This window comes from Bos indicus x Bos taurus, chromosome 1, assembly GCF_003369695.1.
Source record: "Bos indicus x Bos taurus breed Angus x Brahman F1 hybrid chromosome 1, Bos_hybrid_MaternalHap_v2.0, whole genome shotgun sequence".
Lineage (NCBI taxonomy): Eukaryota > Metazoa > Chordata > Mammalia > Artiodactyla > Bovidae > Bos > Bos indicus x Bos taurus.
The window spans coordinates 41,903,362-41,921,834 of record NC_040076.1 but is presented as its reverse complement, the minus strand read 5'-3'; the positions used below and the strand labels follow the sequence as shown (position 1 = coordinate 41,921,834).

Here is an 18,473-nt window from a genome sequence, read left to right as displayed (position 1 = left end):
TAGTGCACGAGTAGTAAAGAAAAAAACTTCCAGGAAGAGAACATCTTGAGACAAAGTATAGACATCTTAGAGGGTGTGTAACCAGAGCACAAAGTGAGGAGGCTGAACAAACAAAACTTGGGGACCTTGCAACACAGAGTGAAGAGCTTGCACTTGACTTAATAGGCAACAGGAATCATTAAAGAAACATTTCTGCAAAGCCCAGCCTTTCTTTTAAAAGGACCTTGCCTTACAAGCAACTGGCTGGTATTCAAGTATTAGCATTTGCTACTAAGGGTATTCAAGTAAAGATATAGCCCTTGGGAATTCTAAAGGAAGTTCCATGATCTTGGGAATGTCAGAAAGAAATGTCCCAGGTTCAGTGAATATTCTGTAGTAAACATTCAAATATTTCTAAGTTGAATAAAAGTGTAACTGAATTTCAAGACATTTTCCAGCTATAATGTTTTCATCTCCTTTTTCTCAAATTAGTCTGCTCATTGCCCTGCTAAGTACGAACAAAAACAAGACCAAGTACAGTGAGACTGTTGTCAGGCAAACACTTGAAATATTTTAAATATTTAAAATATTTTTAAATATTGCAGAATCTTTTCATGAGACACATTAGTTCAATGGAAAGTGACAATCCTTCTACATTCAATACCTTGAGAAATTCAAAACGTTGTCACAATTTAGTTTGAAGACTAGAAGTCAGCAAAGAACTGAGATTATAACTTGCTTCTCTCTTATACCTTTTAAATTCTGATGAAGCAATTTTGTTTTCTCAAACATAACAGTCCAACTAAAATACATGAGGTATGATACACTTCAACTAACGAACAAAGTAATCTCTGGTATTTTTTTAAACAATCTTTATACAACCTCAAAACACTGATTTTCCTAATAAGCTTTTAGGTTATTTCAAAGCACTACCCAAAACACTACTTCACTAATTAATAATTATAATAACTTACCTCTGTGAATGGGCTTAATCGGCCAGGGGTGTCTTGAGTGCGGAAATACTTTGACACTGGTTCCTGAAAAATTCCACCAAATCTGGCTCCTTTTTCTGAGGAATGGGTTTTAGAGGTCTGCAAATACTGATGATAAGCACTCTTTAGAGAAGAATGTAGTTTGGAAGTAAGGTCAGATTTTTGTAGAAATGAGGCCTTTTCTGGCCATAGACCAATCTGCAGATTAGAGGTCGTAGGCTCATTTGACATCACATAAGAATTCTTAGAGACTCCAGTACTTTCCCGGTCATCATCAGAGCAAAATGTAAGAGAAGAATCCGGCTGCTTGAAGGTAACAGTTTCCTGCCTTTGAGCTCTCAGACTTCCTTTATGCAGTGGCTCTTCCTCATCTTCCTCTTCTTCCTCTTCTCCGCCCTCCTGTCTGTCATCTTCATCAAAATTCATCTTTAAACGCTCTGATACTGACTGGAGAAGCGATAATACAGAAGACGGCTGGCTTGCATTCTCTCTTGATTTCGAGGCACCATGACGACCAGGTGAGACCTCGCTGGACAGAATGTCCTCCTGAGAGCTGTCATCCTCGTAAATGGGAGACAAAGCCAAGGGATAGATCTTGTACCTTTTGGCCTCTACCGATAAGAATGTTTCTGAACTGTCACTATCAAATGCATCACCTAATTTGGCTTCCTTTTCAAAATGATGGACGAGGTCAGTTCTACTTTCAGACCTTTCACAGGCGAAGACAGGCATGCTGTTGGGAGCTGTGTGAGGAATCAGGAGGGAATGTGTTCGTCTTACCTCGGTGGTAGTGTACTTGTCCTCATTTTGGAGGGGCTCTTCATACAGTATAGTAAAGGAAGAGTTTTCTTGCTCCTCCTGAGAAACGAAGGCTAAGTTAGGTTCTTCCTTTTTGTCTCCATACTGTAGGTCTCTTACTTTCTTATATACTGTAGTAACAGATGTTTTTCTGTCCAGCCTTCCCATGGTACCCTCAGGTTGAAAGTCCGGCACTGCTAAGGCTGGGTGGCCTTCATTATCCTTACTTAAGGTAGGCGATTCATAATCCCTGAAGTACGAGGCGAGTCTAGTGTCACCCGCTATCCAGCCTGTCTTCGTTTCCGTAGGCTCTTTCTCCACTTCTCCACCACTTCTGTCAGCACCCTCTTGGTATGCTTCTTCAGCCTCAGGTATGGGAGATGTGGCCTCTGCCTGTGTAATGGGCAACTCCAGACCTGTTCCAGGTATTTTCTCAGAGCTGACTGCTGTGGGAAACACTATGTGTTTCCTGATGGTCCCATCAGAATCTTCTGGGAACGTGCTTTCCATTTCTCTCTTAGAGGGTGTGGACAAAGTTCCCCTACTTGTCTCCTTCATATCTCCCTTACATATTTCGAAGGAAGCAGGTACTGCCTTCTGGGGTGCTTCTTTCATTTCTAACACAAAAGGAGGCATCATTTCAGTTTTCCTAATAACCCCTTCAGCACCATTTTGGTAAGTGTTTTCCAAGTCTAATAAAGGTCCTTCAGTCTTTGCAGTGATCCCCTCACCATCTTTTCGGTAGACATTTACCACTTCTAATGTAAGGGACATCACCCCAGTTTTGTCCACCTTTCCTTCAGCATCTTTTTGGTAAATACTTTCCATTTCTAGTGTGGCAGGTATTGACTCAGGCTTTTCAGCAGTCCCCTCAATATCTTTTTGGTAGATACTGTCCATTTCTGACACAACCGATGTCATTCCCGTCTTACCAACATCCCCCTCAGCATGCTTTTGGTAAATATTTTCCATTTCTAATGTAACAGGTGTCACCTCAGTCTTTGCAATATCCCCTTCAGCATCCTTTTGGCAAATATTTTCCATTTCTAAAGTGGCAGGCAATCCCTCAGTTTTTTCAATATACCTCTCAGCATCCATTTGGTATGCTTCTCGCATTTTAAGAATTTCAGCTGTTGGTTCAGTTTCTGAGGTACTCAATTTGGCATCCTCTTTATGTGCTCTTCCCACTTCTGACATTGGGGGGACTGCCTCATATTTCATAATATTCAACTCAGCGTCCTTCTTATTTGGTTTTCCCATTTCTACCATGGAAGGTATAAGCTCAATCTTTCCGATATTTACTTCAGTGTCCTTGTGTATTTTCCCTACTTCTGACATTGCAAGGGGTGTGCTTTTGTTACTGTGTCCTGGCAAGCTTTTTTCAGATAAACATACATAAGTATCAGACAAGCTGCTTTTAGATGTCCCAGGTACATTAGTGTCATCATTCACAAATGGAGGCCATTTGAAATTTAATACAAGAGTTCTTGTATCCTCTGTCTCAGGTTTGTGATTATCAACACACTCTGTCCCCATTTTCTCTTTAGAGTCCTCCTTGAGGAACGAGTGTGTTTTTGCCTTATCATCTAACCCTGTAAGGGGTATGTTTTCAGCTAGTAAAACAGTATCTGATTCCTGCAAATTTATACTATCAGACTGCCCATCTCTAGTTCCTGAAAAGGGGGATTTTTGATAGAGAACAATTTCTCTTCCTCTTATTGACTCTGTGTCACTACCTAAGTTACTTTCAGCAAAGAATCTACCTAATACTTTCCCACTGATTTCACATGTGCTTTGATTTATGGCCTGTTCTGACACCAAGAACTCTCTTACCATATCACATGGCTGAACACTATCACTCCTCAGAATTTCTGAAGTATTAGCCTGAAGTTCAGAATCCGAGGTACCCTGAGCATCATTTGCTACAGTTTCTTGGGCTGAATAAATAATCTGATTGACTAATTCCCTAGCTCGGTCCTCTAACAACCAACATACATTCATTTTATCAGATTTAAAAAGGAGACTGTTCTCACCAACCACAGGTGAAACACAGGCCTTTTCTTTCCCTTGGACTTCAGGTATGTTTTCCACAGCCTGCTCTTCCAAATGCTCTGTGGACTGGATCTCTGTCAGTGTCACTTCTGATGGGTTTTTCTCAGGGATGTCTTCTTCCAGGGTACCTGGATTCATTATGCTGTCTATGGCTCTATGTTCCTGGCAGGTACCGACTGAGTGTTTGGATTTTAGCTCTTCCCTGACAGAATTAAAGGCCTCCCCAATCAATGCAACAGCCTTTTTACAGAAATCACTCTCGAGGTCCAAAAGTTGGGCATGTGCTCTCTTCCTTGCTTCTGTGTGCTCAGCAGAGGCCTCAGAACACTGCTGGCTTGAGCTGTTAACTGACGCTGGGGTCCCAGCAACTGCTCCAGTCACTGCTTCTAAGGGATTGTCAAATTGGGCAGCGGTTGGGAAATCAAGAGATACCATCCCAGTAGGATCTCCCAAATGGTCCTGAAGTGGGGTGACTTCTGCCCCTGTGAGGTCAGATGTTTCTGATTCCAGATAAGAGCTTTTAGGGTCCAACAGGTTAGTTAAGGAGGCACCTTCATGTGTGACATCTATGGGAACTTTTACAGAACTAAAATTATTTGTGGGGTTATATGAACTTCTAACCATGCTAACTTCAGAGTTACTGGAGGAGGAAGGCAGGCTGTGAGTACCACCTCTTAGGGAATGGGCATCCTCTTTATTTCTGGGAGATGAGGCTCTCTTTTCTGTTCTTAGCACAGAAGGATTAGGAAGGAAACTTGAATCCTCAGATGCAAAAGCCTCTTTTCTCAAACTGATACCAGAACCCAGAAAAGGTGACTTGGCTTTTGTGCTGTCAGTTTCTTGGAATTTGGGGGAAGTATTAGCTAAGCTGAGTTGTGAAAAATCAAAAATCTTTTTGCTCCCACAAGGAACTGAAGGTGGATGGATGATAGAAGCCCTGGCTGCACAATTCTGTGCCACTTGCCTAGTAACTTTCTCATCATGAACAGGAGGTGAAGTCTCAGGTCTATTACTCTGGAGACAAGCAGGTAGAGCACGGCAGGCTCCCACCTCTGTTCCCTGTACACCTTGATATTTGGAGGCAGAAGGGGAAACCTCAGTTTGGCAACTCTCTTTAAGGCTGGCATCTAAATATTTCTCTTTAATTTCCTCATGATCCACTAACTGAAAAATTTTGTCCTGTTCAACTTCTAGGGAAGTCAATTCTGATAAAGCAGGATTTGCTGGCACACCTGTGATGTCAAGTGGGGAAGAAATTTCATCCTGAGAAATGTCTCTGGGCTCTGTTCGGGTAACAGGTATCTTGGAGAGACTTAGAGTTTTTCCTGTTTCAGAATGTGACTCAACAGGAACATTGTTCTGACCACCAATGTCAGCTTCTGGTAACATTTCTGCAATGCTATCAGTTTTGGTTTCCAAGGAGAAAGAAGAATCAAGCTTGTCTGCAGTGCTCTCACTTGCTGCGGTGCTTGATAGCACTGACTCTGCTTTCTCAGGGTCTTGAGATAAGCTTGCAGGCTCAAAGCTCAAGTCCACTGCAGTTATGTCGGTGTCACTGGCTTCAAGATCTAGTAGAAACTGGCATTTCTCCCTGTCAGGAAGAACTTCCTTGGATTCAAGAGCTGTAGGTGCATACTTAGAATGAAGGCCTGCAGGGAGACTCTTCCTGTCCGTGGCCTCCACATGATTTGCCACATGTTCTTGTTGACACTGAGGAGACTGACTGGAGATACCAACAATGTTGACATCTCCAGTTTCAACAAGCACAGAAGAACCTTCATTCTTTAAAATAGGGATATCCACCTGGCTCAGCATGCCGACTCTGGAAACAAAGGTAGGGTGTGAAGCACTGAAATCTGACTTATGGCCAAGGCTGGGGGATGTCCTGGCATCAGGTGATGCTATGGCTTGTTGAGGACTCTCAGAGTCAAGAAGGGATTCTGAAATGTGATTTCTATTAAGTTCAATATTCAGTTCAGGGGCTATTTTATTTTCTAAGCATGTTACAACTACTGATTCACTGGTGTGTTTTACAGAGGCAGCTTCCTTTTGATTCATCCTAAAGGGAGGCACTTTGCCATGTGGCCTAACAAGGTTTTTGACTTCTGTTAGTAAAAGTAGGTCAGTATCTTTGTGTAGTGACTCAATTCTATCTTCTGGAGCTTTGACATGACTTGAAGCAGTGGGTTCCTCACCTGATGTATTTTCTGTTTCTTGCTTGATTTCTGCAGGAGCCAAATTTTTCTGTGTGTCTTGGGCAGATGATCTGTTTCCAGCATTTACAAGTTCTGTGTCTGTTACAGCTTGTTTCTGGAAAGCCATGGAGCTGGTGTGATTGGCAGGCTGCTTTGATGAGTTCTCTACCGCTTGCTTGTTAGAACACTTACTCTCTGGCAACTGCAGAGCTTCACGCCTAATTGATTTATTTGGACTTAGCAAATCTGCACTTCTAAGTGTGGTAGGGTCACTCCCATCAGATTTACTACAAGAGAAGTCAGCAGCAGCAGAGTTCTCAGCCTGCACTGGTGTCCCATCACTCATCACGGAGCTGGTTCGTTTTACCACAGTTCCTGGTGTTGCTGTCCTCTCCAAGTCCGGACTGTAAGGAATTTTGCTGCTGTTACTTTCTGTAAACAATGCTGAACATCCCAAATTTCTGTCAGTCTGAGAACCTGGTGCACAACTCAAATGGTGCCGTGAGTCAGAATCTCCAGCAGTGGAGGTGGAGCTAGTCACAGAATGGGATGATCTACTCGTCTCGGGTCCCCCAGGATAGGCTTTGTTTAAAACACCCCTAGAAGAAGCCGTGTTGGCTAGTCCTTGGTTGTTTGTTGAATGGCTTCCTGTGTTGAGATCTCTTTCGTTATCATCAGAGTCTTCTAACTGGCCTTCAGGCCCTTGTCCTTTCACAGGTATGCCTGTGCTAGCTGATGACAGTAATAACACCATTCCAGCCTCCATCTCACTCCCAGGGCCACGATGTGTGCTTGTACTAGAGTCAGAACTTGCATTTTCTCTGTCTAAGGGATTCACGGTTTCGGACACCGTCTGCTGCTTCAAATACTTCTTAATTTGTCTGGGGCCTCGGTAGGTTGCATATGTTACTAAAGGCCTCTCTGATTTACCATCCATTTGTCTGCAAAAAGAACAGCATGAGAGTATCAGGAAACATAATTAGTGACACTTAACAGCAATTCCAGAAATCACGGTGAAGTGTATCTTTCAAATGCTCCTATTCTTAATATGTCTAAACTTGGGAAGGAAATTCTTGAATGTTTTAGTTCAGGCTGTCTGTATTAAGCATAATACAGATTTGACCAGCAGCACAGGAATGTCAAGCCAGCCTGAATGTTTGAACTCCTCAGAACTGTCCCTTTCACTTGATTATGTCTGTCTCTCCCATGGTGATTAATGGAGAGAACATGGGCTGACAAACCTAAGGCTTAGGTTCTATTAATAGTTTTGATCTCCAGTGAGTGCTTGACTAGAAGGAACCACATTGCCTCCGTGCCTCATATTGGTATCTCATGGCTACATCACTGATTTCTGCACCATATCAGAGTATCATAGCAAGTTTCTCTTCTTTTACTTAGATGTGAATTTGGAACAGCCGCTTTTAGCACAGAGGCAGAGAAGTTGTAAAGAAAACACCTGGCAAGATGTCTAGCCTGCCGTAAGCATTCAGCATATAATTAAGCCAATAAATGACAGAACTGCCTTAAAAATCCTCTCTCCTGTTAAGCTCTTCAGAGATTCAATTAGCATGTGCTGTGTTTAGTCACTCAGCTGTGTCCGACTCTTTGCAACCCCATGGACTGTAGCCTGCCAGGCTCCACTGTCCATGGGGATTCTCCAGGCAAGAATGCTGGAGTGGGTTGCCATGCTCCTCCAGGGGATCCTCCCAACCCAGGTCTCCCGCATTGCAGGCAGATTCTTTACCATCTGAGCCACCAGGTTAGCATAATGAGTATTAAACTGGCTGGGCAAATGCAGAAATAAAAAAAGATTTCTAGCACCAATTCCCAACTTTTTCCTCAGCTCTAGACTACAGTTCCTGATATTCTCAGCATCCATTGTTCTGGAGAATCTTATCTCTGGGAGCTCTGATGCTATGCTACACTGCCTTATGGTCTTTCATACACACCATTCTTTCCCCTTCTTCCATGCCAGCCCCAAGACAGAAACTCATACCCTCCGAGACTCAGCTCCCAAGTTATTTCTAACGCAAACCCACCCTGGGACCTGTTTACTGTTACTAGAATAGGCAGTTAGCCTCTGATCTCTGGGTACAAATGGCCCTGAGCACAGACTTGCCATAAAAAGATCTATGTACCAATTTATTTCCCTACTAACCTAGTGACTGTTTGAAGACAGATACTATATCTTCATCATCTTTGTATTTTTAAGTGCTCTACAAAAGACCTGACAAATGGTGTATGCTTAATAGCTTTGTGTGAACTAATGAATGGCTTAAGTAAAGCAATGATACTAAATGCTAAGCGATTTGTTTTCGACTTTCTTAATTGGATCCAAAAAAAACTGATACAAAAGTGCTTTCAGTTCTGCATACTAGTTATATTTTAGTGTCTCAACTACAAAAATGTATGGTAGAAAAACCTGATGCATATTCCAACGTTTTCAGGTTAAACATATAATTAACAAAACATTATAGAACTCATAACTCATAACTAGGAAATCCAGTTATTCCAATAACTAAACATGATGTTTTTTTCTCCTCAATTTTAAAGCAACACCATGAAGAATGATAGATTTGTCTGCATGATAACACACAAAGCAAAATTCTGAGATGTAAAATCTTCATCACCTGGCCCCTTACAAAGTTCTTTAATTTTAGCTGAAACTGTTTATTTCAACCTATATAACTGCTGGCCTCTAAAATCCTACCGCACCACTATTATACAAAATTTGTGTTGGTTACATTCATTTATTTTTACTGTCCATTTTAAAACAGGTATAGGAAATGTGTAGAGAAAAGCTTTGCCTTGGAGAAGTGATTTTAGCTGCTGCAGGAGTTTCAGGCTAGACCAAAGACAGTTATGAAACAAAGTTAAAATGCTGGATAAGGGAACCTGTCTAAGAGAAAAACACATATAGGTAAATTTATGTCATTGGTAAAATCCTATTTTAAAGTGCATAAATTATTCAGAAAGTACAAGAGCTTTTCAAAACAATATATCAAGATCCAGAAGTATGAAAAATGACAAGTTTTGTTTGATTTTTCTTTTAAAAGTTTTTACGTTTTATAATTAAAAATCTACTTTCAAGACTGCAGTGTTTCCCATCCACCCCAAAGATCTCCAAAATGTACATGATGTCCAAAGAAACAGCCCATGAGAGAGAAGGATCCGAAGTTTATTCTTCATGTGTAGTAAAACTTAGGTTTTCTTACTACCAACACCATCCTAACCATTTTACTCTATATCAATCCTTGATCTAAAATAACTTCTACTAAAATATACCACAGAGAAAAATTCACTCCAAGAAAATTTCAGTTCACTGTAGGAATGCCTTTTGGTAGTTTTGGAGTCCTTTGTAGGGGGGGTTGGCAGAATAATTATTTTCCATTTGGGGAGTTTTCTGGGTACTTTCAATGGAAATGATTAAACTGATTTATATGAACTCGTTTAAATTTCTGACGAGATAATCTCTGGCAGCACCCTGTATGGAAATGTTACATGCTTGTAACTAAAATATGCACTCTTTATACTAAACAACTACACTGCCACGTTTAAAGCACTGAACATCAAAGTCGCAAGCTTAGCTTCATGTATTATAATTAGTCCCTGCAGGTACTGATGAGCCAGCCACACTCACACTCTATAAAGGGTTAGTCATGCCAAGATAGTCTATTTTCTACAGTGTTCTTTCACAGGCTGTAGCTGAGTCTTCACAATTGAATAGTATTAAGAATGTAAAAAAAAAAAAAAAAAAGAATGTAAAACTGTCCTTTGTTAAGTTTTTCCCTAATTAAGAAATAGGAACAAAATGGAAATGTCAAAAAAATATAACTTTACAAATAAGTTAAATATGGAAAATTAAAAAGGTTTTCACAAAATAAAGAATGTATTGTCATGTGTTATGTAATTGTGCATGGGATGTGTAGCTTTTCCTATAAAAGTAGAAGTATGTGATCAGAATAATACTAATAGAAAAGTAAAATACCTAAAAAATTCAAATATTTAAGGGAATAGATGTACAGATTGAAAATGTGAAAAGGTTTTTATGCATTTCAGCCCAAACATACCTACCTATCATGTGAAGGCTTACTAAGCCTCCAGGCACTACACATGGCTGTGCTCTATCCTGGATACATCCCATACATCTGATACTACAAAGGTCAACCACGGACATGCATCATTCTTCAAAGAAAATTCTGTAAAAGCCGCCTGAAAATATTAGTGTTAGAGGAAACATCTACCTAATTCACTTTTAGCAAGTATGATTAAGCTACTTTTTCAGCATTAAGATTTATTTTCTTTCAAATTATATAGTTAAGAATATCTTCTCTCACAATAGGGAAGATTTTTAACTCTTTTATGTAAAGAAAAGCTGTAAAACCAGCAATTAAAAAAAAAAATCACGATAAAGTTTTGACAGAAGAGTTTCTCATGATGATAGGAATCTGCTGAAAATGGAAGCATTATAGAACATTTTCAAGAATTTCAACCCAATAACAAAGTAGCTTCCTATACAAATTATACCAGAAGGATGAGTTAAAGTATGGAAAGCAATCTAAAAAATGTTACCAAACAAGTTTACTTAAAGGCTTTAAGGATATTAAAAATGAAGTCTATATAGTCAACTATACATAAAAACAATTACAAAGCTGTTTATTATTTTTAATTAAGTGAAGATGAAATCATTTACAATGCTTTTTGATGAGGATTTTTTACAAACACACTTCAAATTATAGCTAATAACTTGTCTAAAATTTGAAAATTGTATTAATAGTGATTAAAGTGATGTGATGTGAAAGTCATTCAGCCGTGTCCGACCCTTTGTGATCCCATGGATTATACAGTCCATGGAATTCTCCAGGCCAGATCACTGGAGTGGTAGCCTTTCTCTTCTCCAGGGGATCTTCCCAACCCAGGGATCTCTAGTAATTTCAAAAGTATAGATTCAATTTTAAATAAAGTTTTATATTTGAAACATGCTCATAACTGACTCAATGAACATGAATTTGAGAAAACTCTAGGAAATAGTGGAAGACAGAGGAGCCTGGTGTGCTGCAGTCTGCAGGGTTGCAAAGAGCTGGACAGGATTTAGGAAGTGAACAACAACAACATGTTCTTAATAAAAATGAAATGTCCATGCTTTTAGCAAATTCGTATCACAGAAATAAAACTTTAACCCTTAAAATGCAGATTCTCAAAGTTATTAGTAAATATCTTCTCCAGATGTATTACTGAAATAATGTTTAAAATCAGGTATAAGCAGACGGTAATTATACTGTCAAAATGTATGCTATGCTAAGTCACTTCAGTCGTGTCTGACTCTGTGCGACCCCATAGACGGCAGCCCACCAGGCTCCCCCGTCCCTGGGATTCTCCAGGCAAGAACACTGGAGTGGGTTGCCATTTCCTTCTCCAATGCATGAAAGTGAAAAGAGAAAGTGAAGTCGCTCAGTCATGTCCGACTCTTAGCGACCCCATGGACTGAAGCCTACCAGGCTCCTCGGTCCATGGGATTTTCCAGGCAAGAGTACTGGAGTGGGGTGCCATTGCCTTCTCCACTGTCAAAATGTACTATTAACCAAAACAGTATTTGACTTTTATATAATAATTCCTAAACAAATTGACAGTTTTTAACAGAACATTACTAAGACTATAAATAATTCTAAACCTGATAACTTGTAGGATTTCTGAAGCTGGGCTGGAGAAAGCCTGTGCCTCAGTCAAAATGGGGGCCCAGTGGTCTTTCTCTTTCCTCTAAGAATCACTGTTCTTTGCTGAGGTGGTTCTGGTGAACTGCCTTAAGCAATTATTCTATCATCAAGGAGGGTTTTACTAAAAAGAAGAGGCACAGAATCCTCTTCCATTTTCTGTTGTCTAATATCAAAGGAAATAACATGACCTACTAATCAAACCCAAAGGAGAAAAAAGAAAAACCACAAACCTTTGATTCTACTCAATTCCCATGTAACCTCAAAATATACACCATTTTAAACTGCTTTAGAGACAAAAAGTCACTTGGAGAGATTGTTAGATGGCTGTTGGGCCCCACTCCTAGAGACTCTGATTTAGTGGGTCTGAGTCAGACAACCTGCATTTCTAATGCTTCCCAGGTGATGCTGATCCAAGGACTGAACTTGAACAACAGCACTGCTTTGGATAATCCTTTATCACGGACGGAGGAGCCTGGTAGGCTACAGTCCATGGAGGTCGCAAAGAGACGGACACGACTGAGCTACTTCACTTTCACTTTATTATGATGCACCCTAATTTAACCATTTGTCTGCTATTGGACATTTGTTACCAATGATGTGTTCCTACGTATGTTTCAGTAAACACCTTTGTATATCATTAGTAATAACCTACAAGCTTCTCAAGGTTCCTGATACATGCAGCCCTCCACTCACAGCACTGTATATGAGCATTAGCCAAGTCAACTCCAACTCCTACAGAATATTATCACTTATTACTGTTATCAGTTTAGTAGGAGAAAAGTTCTCACTTTAGTTAGCACTTCCTTGATTGCTAGTGAGAATAAATCTCTTCCTCACTTATCTGAATGACTTGTTTTTATTTGTCCATTTTATTCTATTGGTGAGCTAACTATAATGCTTGTCAGTTAAAGCTTTCTCATTTGCCAATTTACTGTATTGCTCATGGTTTTTGGCATAAGAGAGTTTGAAAACTGGAAGCAATTTTGTCTACTGACTTTCTCTTTCCAGATACTTTCCATTGCTATCATGCTTAGAAAACTGCTTCTCACCAAAATAATTCACACTTAGATGCTTTTAGTTTTGTATGTTTCTTAATCATTTTTATTCTACTCTAATATAAAATGACATGACTATCCAGTTTTTATTTTTTTCTCCCAATTGTTACCCAATGTCCTCAAGTTTTCCTTTCTACATGAATGCATAATGCTGTCACATTTGAAGGCTCAAATCTCAAAACATATAAGGGTCTATTTCCAGACTGTCTATTCTGTTCCATTTAAGGATCTAGCAAATATTGCACCAGTATTATGACATCATTTCAATTAATGTAGCTTGATGGGCACATTTTAAGATCTGGCAGGGCAAGTCCCACCTCAGCATTCCTAATGGACAAACCTGAATCCACTTGGGGTCTCAGTTCTCACAACCATAAAATGGGCCTGTGCCTACACCTACCTTAAAAGCTTACTGTGAGGAACTGACTGAAAGCACACATCTGAGGACACTTTGAAACTACAAAGGATTACACAGTTCTAAGCTGTCATCTATATCTGCCTACGGTATTGATGATCTCTTTAAATAACAAGAAAAGTAGAGGTTCTCAAGTAGAGGTTAAATTAAAATCAATGAACCAGATCCTTACTAGCTATGAATGAATACTTATACGTTACACAAAATGTCTAATGCACTCAACATTGTTATAAACATTTTCTGATTAGAAAACATTCATTCTAGCTCATTTGAATAAAAGAATAACAAGTTAGTGCCCATTTGTATGTCAAAGAAAGAAAAAAGGGGTGGTGAAATGCTCCTTAAATTTGTGCAAGATTTGTTTCTTGGAGCTGTGAGAAAGGTTCAAAAGGCTACTTTTATAAATACAGTCAATTTCTTCTCTTAATCCCTTTAATTGGATTCCACAAAGAAATGATATTGATAGAATGTGAACACAAATCATAGGCCTATCTTTGTTCCCAAAAGGCAGATACTGAACACACTGCCTGACTACAGAAGAATTCAGACAACAGAAAACACTCCCATTTAAAGAAGTCTTAAATCAGAAATAAATCTTGTGGGCTTCCTTAGTGTCTCAGTGGTAAAGAACCTGCCCGCCAATGCAGGAGACATTGGTTCGATCCCTGGTCCAGGAGGGAACACATGCTGTGTGGCAGCTAAACCCACGCGCCACAACTACTGAGCCTGCGCTCTGTGGCCCATGCTCCGAAACAAGAGAAGCCACCGCACGAGAAGCCTGCGTACTGCAGCTAGAGAAAGCCTGTGTGCAGCAACCAAGACCCAGCACAGGCAAAAATTAATAAGTAAATAAAATTATTTTTTAAAAAAGGAAGTAAATCTTGTACTATAACAAAGTTAGCACCTAAAAGATATTAGTACCACCCACTAAAATAGCTCAAAAGACCCTAGATATGGTATACAGAATCATGTAATTTTTCACCTAGTAGCAGGGACATAACAATATTTTTTCAAATCCCCTTAATCAACAGTAGTAGAACTGAGGCTAGGTCCAAAAGCTCAATTTTTCAGCTAAGTAAATTTTAAACTTACTTCAGCAAGTCACTGGTTTCCTGTTCACTGTCTTGTGTTGTATCCAAAGAAAAGGCATCTGAGAGCTCGGCTGAGCTGGACTGTTCCTCTGCTGGAAGCGCCTGGGTTCTCAGGGAGCCACCAGCACTTTCCCTTTGGCCCCCTTCCTCATGACGACTGGGATTTCGTAAGTCTTTCTCAGGTTTGTCATGTTCATCTTTGAAAGAAGACTGCTTGGCTTCACTGAGAGATGATTTTCCTGAGATATTGAATAAGTTACCTAGAAACTGGAAGAAGCTTTCTTTTGTCTGTTTATCGCTTTCTCCGATTTTGGCCTCTGAAGTGGAACTGGAAAGGTCGTTGGGCTTTTTGGAATCTTCCTGTGTTGGAAGAGTGATCAGCTGCTGGGCCTGGGTCCTTCTGTCCTCACTTTGGGAAATCTTGGAAAACAAAACAGAGAATATTAAGCATCATCATTTTAAAAATGACAAGGGCTGACTGCTAACCTATTGCGTGACACTCTCTGTGCTAAAGGCCAGGGATATTTCTGTGAATGAGATGGATGGCTTCTACCTCTTAGTAGTTTACAACCTACTAAAGGGCACAGTCAGCACAGCATTAACAACATGATATGGTAAATGTCACAAAGGGAGAAATACAGTCCACATGGGAGCCCAGGGCTAACTAGTAGGTTTGGGGGCGGTGAGAGCAGAGGAGGTAACTTGGGGTGGGGAGTGTGCCCTTGGAAGGAGACATAGATAGAGCCAGTGGGATGTCCGTGTATCCCCCTCTCTCTCTGCCTCCCCTCCACCCCACGACCTTCCCCAGCCCACACATCCATCTTCTCTCCATGTCCAATGAGGAGTCAGCTTCTAATTTAAAATGACTGGAGGTAAGATTGTAAAAAGAGAAGAGCGAAAGGTAAGTGTGGAGAGTAAGTAAAGGCACACATCATAGCAAACCTTCTATGTATCTCAATTTAGCCCTTGTTATTACAGAACTAATAGACAGTATTCTTATGTGTTCCATACAGACAACACCTAAACAGACTTCATCATTTCTGCTCGTGTTAACCCCTGAAGCTACCACATGATAGAAAACTGTTTCTCAAGAAGATGAGGAAAGACAGCAGCATGGTGTATCAACTGAGAGGGAAAGCCCACTATCAACTCTCCATGGTATGCATGGAGGTGTATCTATGTCAAACCTACTCTCCCAATTCACAGCACCCTCCCTTTCCCCTCCCTGTGTACGCGTCTCTATTCCTGCTCTGGGAACCTGCTGTACAGCTTGGGGAGCTCAGCCGGATGCTAACCTAGATGGGTGGGATGCGGCGGGGGAGGAAGGACAAGAGGGAGGGGATATATGTCTGTTAATACTTGGAGCTGATTCACTCTGTTGTACAGCAGAAACATGAGCTTATAAAGCAATTATACTCCAAGTTAAAAAAAAATGGTAAAACACAAAGCCCTGATATATGCATTAATGCAGATGGTGGGCAGCACCAGGAATTCTTGCAGATGCTGAACACTTTCAGGGGTATGTTTTACCTGCTCATAATTAACCTACTAGTGAAGCACTGGAGAAGGAAATGGCAACGCACTCCAGTACTCTTGCCTAGAGAATCCTGTGGACAGAGGAGCCTGGTGGGCTGCTGTCCATAGGGTCGCACAGAGTCGGACACGACTAAAGCGACTTAGCAGCAGCAGCAGTGAAGCACACTCCGTTCTCGTGTACACCATGTGGCTGTGCTGGCAGTCCATGCTCTCTCCTGCTTAAAGCGTCCTTAGCTTCAGGCAAAGGGGCCAACTCAGCCTGCCTTTCCCAACATGCTCACTCACCTACTTGTACGAGGAATGCCGTCTGATAGTATCTGTCAGATGTCACACTCACTGGTCTTTATAAAAGGAAAGCTCAAGTGTGAGTCAGAAAAATATCAGTGTGCCAAGGTGAAACCACCTTAGGCCACTGCAGGTTCATAGGATGAAGTTTTGTAAGAAGCTGATCTTCAAGAAGGCAAGAACATCCAAATGTCATTTGTTCACTTCCTTCCTTGTTTTAATCCAAATTCAAAACAGCTTAAAGGAGTGTTCCACTAACCACTAATAATACTTGGCATATGAATGGCTGCGAAATGTTTAGAACCCATTAGCCTAGGAAATTAATTTCAAGTGAACCATATTTCAAGGTCTGTTCCAACCTTAGGAGTCAGGACTATTTTTGAACAAACACATTAGCATTTTTCTATGTGTTAGAAATACAACTTCTGAGTCTTTTACATTTAGAATACCACCAGCCTTCTAGAGTCAAAGTCTCACCTTTTACTGGTTTCAACTGCAACTCAAGCCCACATATCTCCACCTCATCCACCCAGCGTTCTGCTCTTTATGGGAGCCTGCTCTATAAATGAACTGTGCTCTCTCCTCATGTCAACAGCTTAAATAGCCTCTCAATATGACAGCAGAAAATATGCTAGATGACATTTTGAAAGTGATCATGTGTTAGTTTTTTTGTCCTTTACTCCATTTACTTTGTTGTAATGGCCAGCCACAATGCTTAAGTGAACTGTAGGCTACTCACTAAAATAACACCAATATTCTTAAAATGCATACAGATTCACAAGGAGGTTTTATAAAACTGGGGCAGTGTTTTTTTTTTTTTTTTTTTTTTAAAGGAAAACAGAATATAATGATTACATTTTTGACATCAACAAAATCAAGACAAAAAACTTCTATAAAATCAAAAATACTATTTATCTCACTGCCTCAATTATTTTTACTTACTTGAAAATTCCTTTCAAAATACAATGGACTGTTTCTAACAGTATGGTACTGGCACAAAAACAGAAGTATAGTCCAGTGGAACAAGACAGAAAGCCCAAAGATAATCCACACACATATGGGCACCTTATCTTTCACAAAGGAGGCAAGAATACACAATGGGAAAAGATAATCTCTCTTCAATTAAGTGGTGCTGGAAGAACTGGACAGCTACATGTAAAAGAATGAAATTAGAACACTTCCTAACACCATACACAAAGATAAACTCGAAATGGATTAAAGACATAAATGTAAGACCAGAAACTATAAAACCTGTAAAGAAAACATAGGCAGAACACCGTATGACATAAATCATAGCAATATCCTTTATGACCCACCTCCTGGAATAATGGAAATAAAAACAAAAATAAATAAGTGGGACCTAATTAAACTTAAAAGCTTTTGCACAGCAAAGTAAACTATAAAAAAGGTAAAAAGACACCCTCAGAAGGGAGATAATAATACCAAATGAAACAACTGACAAAGGATTAATTTCCAAAATATATAAGCAGCTCATACAACTTAATACCAGAAAAACAAGCAACCCGATCAAAGAGCGGGCGAAAGGGATAAACAGACAATTCTCCAAAGAAGACATATGGAGGGCTAATAAACACATGAAGAGATGTTCAACATCACTCGTTATTAGACAAATGCAAATCAAAACTACAGTGAGATAGTACCTTGCACCAGTGAGAATGGCCATAATAAAAATCCACAAACAACAAGTGCTGGAAAGGATGTAGAGAAAAGGGAACCCTCCTTCACTGCTGGTGGGAATGTAAATTGATAGAGCCACAATGGAAGACAGTATGGAGATTCCTTAAAAAACTAGGAATAAAACCACCATATGACCCAGAAATCCCACTCCTAGGCATATACACTGAAGAAACCAAAACTGAAAAAAATACATGTACCCCAATGTTCCCTGCAGCACTATTTACAATAGCCAATAGACATGGAAGCAACCTAGATGTCTTTTGACAGATAAATGGATAAAGAAGTTGTGGTATATATATACGATGGTACTGCTGCTGCTAAGTCACTTCAGTTGTGTCCGACTCTGTGTGACCCCATAGAGGGCAGCCACCAGGCTCTCCTGTCCCTGGGATTTTCCAGGCAAGAACACTGGAGTGGGCTGCCATTTCCCTCTCCAATGCATGAAAGTGAAAGTGAAGTCGCTCAGTCGTGTCCGACTCTTTGTGACCCCATGGACTGCAGCCTACCAGGCCCCTCCATCCATGGGATTTTCCAGGCAAAGTACTGGAGTGGGGTTCCATTGCCTTCTCCCTACGATGGTACTACTCAGCCATAAAAAGGAATGCATCTGAGTCAGTTCTAATGAGGTGGATGAACCCAGAGCCTATTATACAGAGTGAAGTC

The 18,473-nt window shown here is 40.3% G+C and overlaps 1 protein-coding gene across 1 annotated transcript in view; it reads right to left on the bottom strand.

The window, feature by feature from the left end:
- Nucleotides 1-18,473, bottom strand: part of CRYBG3 (crystallin beta-gamma domain containing 3) — a 126,362-nt gene that overhangs the window by 66,094 nt on the left and 41,795 nt on the right. Inside the window, exons 3-4 of the mRNA XM_027555158.1 lie at nt 14,293-14,711; nt 954-6,957 (exon numbers count right to left, since the gene is read on the bottom strand). Coding sequence (XP_027410959.1) covers nt 954-6,957; nt 14,293-14,711 — 6,423 coding nt within the window. The remainder of the gene's footprint in view (nt 1-953; nt 6,958-14,292; nt 14,712-18,473) is intronic.